Below are 6000 nucleotides of genomic sequence, written 5' to 3' on the forward strand. Positions count from 1 at the left end.
CTCTGTAGTTCCTCTTGAGATGGGAGTATTTCTTAGAGAGCATCTGAACTACTGGTACAGTCTGAAAGCCTACTATCTTGCTAAAACCATGGCTGATGTTCCCTTTCAGGTATATGCTCTACTCTTCAATAAAACAACCATTTATATTCTTGACAGGAAGATCACTATTGCTATTTTGTCCATCTGAACAGAAACTGTTCACACTTGTGTGCTGGAAATTCAGGTTCAAATTGAAACTCTTTTACAAATAAATGGCAGGGCTTCACAAAAGCCTAGGCTTGACACATTTTTTTTTTTTTTAATAAAAAAATGAGCATCTTTGGTATTGTGGGTTGTGCCGTTGGGGCATTGCAAAAGGGTGTAAGTGAGTGGGATGTGTTTTTGACAATCTGTGGCAGATGTATTCATTCTCCTCAGCTGAATACCATTCCTGTTATGTAGTATGCAAAGGCTGAGAGCTGTTGATTAACTAGCATGTAATGCTAGTTTTTATCTCTGTGTTTTTATCTCACTCATCAATAAATATTTGATTTTAGTGAACTAAATGTATGTATATCTCCTTGCAGATCATGTTTCCTGTAGCTTACTGCAGCATTGTATACTGGATGACCTCACAGCCATCTGATGCGCTCCGATTTGTCCTCTTTGCTGCCTTGGGAACCATGACATCCCTGGTAGCTCAATCATTGGGTCTTCTGATAGGTGCAGCCTCTACATCTCTCCAGGTACTGATGGGTTTGGGGGTCTGACAGGATCCCTGCTGTCCCCTATCACTTGTTATTTGCTGTGCCTCTCAGATATTTTTGGAGAGATGATAGGTAAAAGGTTTTCTTGGTGCTTGTCACTAACAGCAATTTAAACAGCTGGATGGGGGAGTGCTGTACAGGCCCCTGCTTGAGTGGGCTGTCACTCACTATTTGTTCCAGGCTGAGCAGGTTTGAGAATTTGCAAGACTGGTGCATTTCTGTGCACCTACCACATGGAGCAGGTGGGCCATGTAGCTAAGCTCAGAACAGCATTCTTCCATATAACTACGGGAGAAGGTTGTTAGGAGGCAAGACAAAGGGAGATTTGCCCAGAAATCAAACCCTCAGCAAAGGGAGGGAGAGAGGCAGCTCATGGTATGACTGGCACACTGGAAGCTAGCCATGTAACTCCAACCTGCTTCCTGGCAGTAGTGGTGAAGAAGTGATAAATCCGCAGCGGGCCATGTGATAGTAGAAGCTATTGACATTATTATGCACTGATACTGTCAAAAGTTTCTGCAGTACTCATCTCAGGTTCTGCTTTGTGCCTTCCTGTGGAGACCTGCACAGCCCCATTCTGTGACCCCTGTGACTCTTCCCCAAAATACCCATACAGTTCATTGCTCTGGAGGGGAAGCAGAGAAGAGAGGATGGAGTCTGATCAAGATGTGTCTTCCCTACCAAAGTCTCCCCAGCTAGTGATGCTCCTTACCCTCTTTAGAAATGTTTAGGACCAAGTGAAGCTGCTTGTGAGATTCGTGGGGAGGGAGGTCTGAGAGCGGAGTGGGTGTGGGACATGATATTTAGAAAGAAGAGTCTCATGCACAGAGAAGTGAGAGAATCTCAGTACTCATCTTGTTCTACAACCTTCAGTGTGTGTTCATGTCCCTCCAAGGACAACTTCTGTCGCTGCAGAGAGGTCAGCTAGGAGCAAGATTCTGTGGACCAGAGAAAGGCCCCCTCTCTTCAAATAATTCAGCAAGTTCACAGTTTGGAGCTGTGAACTGTGGAACTGTGATAATTAGAACTGTGATAATTTGGGGGAGTAGTGTTATCAGAAGGATTTGAATGGTATTGTTCCCTGCTGCCTGAGAGCACATTTCCACAGCTTCTCTGGGTTTGGCTCAGAACAGGAGATTTACCATAAAGAAAGCCTGGTCATTTAAAGACTGGTTTCCTCACTAGAGGTCAAGACATTAGATGGAAGAGCAAATTAATTTCTCATCTTTCTGACTATGTTGTTACTTACCTTCCCAGGTGGCCACTTTTGTGGGCCCAGTTACTGCCATTCCAGTACTTCTGTTCTCTGGGTTTTTTGTCAGCTTTGATACCATTCCAACATACCTCCAGTGGATGTCCTACATTTCCTATGTCAGGTACTGCTAGCAAGGCTGTTAACCTCTCATCTTCAAAATGTTGTTTTTTTGCCTTTGCTTGCTTGTTGGATTATTTTGGGTGCTGAAGAAACTGTGTTCACAGCACGTTGCTTTACAGTATAAACATACAAATAATGTAAAAGAATACCATGCTACCTCACTATTTTATGCTGTATATGATGTGAAGTAAATAGGAACATTAAGTATAAATCATCTGCTACTAGTCCAAGTCACTCCCACTAAATTCAGTGGGATTGTTTAGCACATGGATCTCCATGGATTTTGGAATAGTGATTTGAGGAAGTAATAGGGACAGTGTGCCCAAATGAGAAATCGATGGGGCTTCCAGCACCTCATTTTGGAGGAACAGCGTTGTTTAAATCACTGCCCTTGATGGGTTTGTTGGAGAAATACCTTTAAACCTTGCAACTGTACTGCCAGAAGTGAGGTGGGATGTGTCTCACTTCTAAACCAGCTATTTAAACCCTGTGTACAGTCAGTGGAAGGAAGGTACCTTTATCCTACCTGTGTCAGTCATTCTGTGTATCTGAGAAACATTTCTAAAGATGAGGCCATTGCCATGAAGAAACCTCTGGAGGCTGGCTTGGAGGACTAGCTTAGACTAAACACCTAAACACGGAGAGTTGTAATTAAGTGAGATGAATTCCCCTGAAAGTGGCCAATGGGTTTTCTTTGGACAGAAATGATCAGGAAATGGATACTGAGGAGGGAGCTACATGGGTCTTTGAAAACAGTCCTTTAGCCACCATTTTTTTATGACTTTTGTCATTGTAGGGCCGGTTTACAACAAGGAATCATAGAATCATAGAATGCCTAAGGTTAGAAGGGACCTCTAGAGGTCATCTAGTCCAACCCCCTCTGCACACGCAGGGTCAGAATAGCTTTGTAGGTTTATTCTCCTTCACCATTCCCCCTTTTCCTGCATCCTCCTCTGATCTGCACTACTTTTAACAAAGCCCAAGTTAAAGGCTCATTTCACGCTACACCCACGGAATTAGTAACTAGAATTCAAGATCAGGCCACAAGGGAATTCTGTAGCCCATATGGATCCTCCTGATAGTAAGGAGAGCTATGCATGGGGACCATGCTGGTGTCTCTGCTTGCAAAGTTAAAGCCCACGTGCACTCCATCTTAGGGGATGCATGGCAACTGCTCATTATTATCTAGTAGAAGTATAGCACAGAATGTGAGAGATGTTCTAGTTTAATCCGAGATTTAATATATTTCTGGTTGCATATCATAATTATGTCCCTGCTGCTTAGTTTTAAAAATGGAAGTAATGATGTCAGTCTAAATTGAAGAAGAGTTTTTGAATACAAGCTGAAATTAGTCTGCCTTAAATTTTAACATTCTCCTTTTGAGAAATTGCACTATAATTGCTAACTGAAAGCTGTTGAAGGCAAAATTTCTATCCTTGTTCAGGCTCATGCAAAATGCCAGTGATGTATGATTTGCTTGATTGTAACAGGGGACAGAATTTGCCCTGAGATATGAGTCTGAACAATGTTGAACCCTTCAGCCATTTCCAGGCAAACTCTGAGAGAGGATGTTTTGCTGCTGCAGTATTTTTAAACAGGTCGTCATTGATAATCCATCGTTCTCCTTTACAGATACGGGTTTGAAGGAGTTATTCTCTCCATCTATGGACTGGATCGAGAAGATCTGCATTGTGACAAAGATGATACTTGCCATTTTCAAAAATCAGAAGCGATTTTGAGAGAACTGGATGTAGAAAATGCTAAACTTTACCTGGACTTCATTGTGCTCGGAATTTTTTTCTTCTCTCTGCGTCTAATTGCCTATTTTGTTCTCAGATACAAAATCCGAGCAGAGAGGTAAAGGAAAAAAGCAAATATAACAGTGCAGTAGGAGAAACTTTAGACATGCAGTAGAGGGCACTTGACATTGTCTCAGTGTGGCAGGCCGGTCTCCAGTGCCCAGCTAGATGCTGTTATGACCTAGCCCATAGAGAACCACATTGAGATAGCGGACAAATAGTGTTAAGCCAATCAGTCCAGTTGGGTTGGGTCACTTTTCATCACTTTCTAGCTCTAACTAGGAAGAAGAAATAGAAGGGAATTTTATAACAGAATTTCAATGCTGGGGCAGTGTAACAAAATACCTGGTTACAGGAACTTTCCTTATGAAAAACAATTCTATGATAAGGTAATATTAGTCCTGGTAGCCAGATTAGAAAAATGTCATCGTTAGGTGACGAGGTAATGAGGTGCAAAATGGGGGATGCAAAGAAAATACGTTTCTCTCATCTTTTTAAACTCAGAATTTCATCTTTGCTGTTTTCTATGTATTATTTTGCAATTCTTTTCCACAAAATTACTCCTCTGGCCAAAAATCTGTAAATGTATTAATTAATATGAAAGAATATATCTTTTTAATATGAATACTTTTTTAAAACAAAAAATTCTAAAGTGATTCAAGTCACTATTTTTGTTTCTGTCTAAATTAAGAATTTTGGTGCTTTACTTGTTGAGCTGGTCTCATTTCTGAAAATAATGATGGTAGGAGGAAAAGGCAAATTCTGAGTCTGCGCTAAACCTGTGGTCCATGTTTGGAAACAACAATAAGACAGCACAGGCAATCAGGCATGTTCAATCTGTTGCTGAATGATTGAAAAAAAAAAGTGACTTTTTTCAGTGTCTTAAATCCTCCATATTTGTCATATTTAAAATACTAACTCTGCTCATTATCCATTTGAACTACCTCCTGTGACTGAAAACAGCAAAGCACTCCAAGGTTCATTTTCTCTTAAATTATGAAAACAGAATCTATCCCTAAAGCCTGAGGGACTATTTAAGTCTGATGGCCGGCAAGAACTATCCACAACTCAAAGTTTGGGGTATTATGTAAAAAATCTTACAACTGTCTTTTGTGGCAGTGATCAGAATACCTATAACACCCTATATCTAGGATTCGTCTCCAAATATGCAAGGACAGTGTAGTAGGACAGTGCTAATTATGCCAAGCAGTTTTGTTCTCATTTGAGTCTACCTGTGTCACATGGGCATTAATAACTAATTGGTTTAAACACCAATGAAACTGCTACACAAGGCATACATTTGCTTGCATATTTCATCTCTGCAAACTTGGAAGAGAGGAATCCTGATTCCAAGTGGAAGTCAATTTTATTACTTATTTTCATGGGTATGGGTTTTCAGCCTGAAATGAATGAGTGGGACCCATACCCATGTTGTACACCTTGGTAAACTTCCTTGCAAATTCTACTAACTTTTGCAGTTATTGTATATTTACCATCATGTTGTAGAGATCCATGTCAGACCTACAAAGTCTATAAAAACATTATTTCTATCACAAAGATGATACAATTCTAAGAAGTCTTGTAGATTGAAAGCAGCTCAGTGTCAGCAAAACACTCAGAGGCTCAGCAACTCATGACAGTAAAGAAGTTGAAGAGACAGCTTTTGCATCTGCTGTCACCGTCACCAAGAGTTGCAATTCACAGACTATTTCTGAGGACTTCATGGCTACACCTATATTAGTAAACTAAACAGTGCCAGGATCTGCCCTCTGGGCTTTATGTCAGTTTGCACAATCTGCCTCTGCCTACATTGTTAATCCTCCAACTGGTAGAAATGATCCCTAGTCTGTGCTGACTCCTAAATGGTGCCCAAACATTACGTGGAGGAGTTCTGATGGGCTGGGCTGCAGCTCTGCCATTTAGTAGTAAAGGCAATTGTTTTTCCCTTTTTTTTTTTTTTTTTGGCCCATACTCAGGACGGTTTAATTTACCAGACTGACATCATCACATCTTTTAAGAAGGTTCGTTGAACTTTCCCAGGAAGTAAGATTAATCTGTAAAAACAAAATTAATCTGCAGA

At 40.8% G+C, this 6000-nt stretch overlaps 1 protein-coding gene across 1 annotated transcript in view; it reads left to right on the plus strand.

The window, feature by feature from the left end:
- Nucleotides 1-5275, plus strand: part of ABCG1 (ATP binding cassette subfamily G member 1) — a 48777-nt gene extending 43502 nt beyond the window's left edge. Inside the window, exons 12-15 of the mRNA XM_088530636.1 lie at nucleotides 9-109; nucleotides 567-725; nucleotides 2004-2122; nucleotides 3754-5275. Of these exons, the coding sequence (XP_088386762.1) occupies nucleotides 9-109; nucleotides 567-725; nucleotides 2004-2122; nucleotides 3754-3982 (608 nt within the window). The 3' untranslated portion in view covers nucleotides 3983-5275. The remainder of the gene's footprint in view (nucleotides 1-8; nucleotides 110-566; nucleotides 726-2003; nucleotides 2123-3753) is intronic.
- The last annotated feature ends 725 nt before the right edge of the window (nucleotides 5276-6000 follow it).

Source organism: Tinamus guttatus, unplaced genomic scaffold (genome assembly GCF_059628265.1).
Source record: "Tinamus guttatus ecotype Peru unplaced genomic scaffold, ASM5962826v1 Tinamus_guttatus_pri_ptg000384l, whole genome shotgun sequence".
NCBI lineage: Eukaryota > Metazoa > Chordata > Aves > Tinamiformes > Tinamidae > Tinamus > Tinamus guttatus.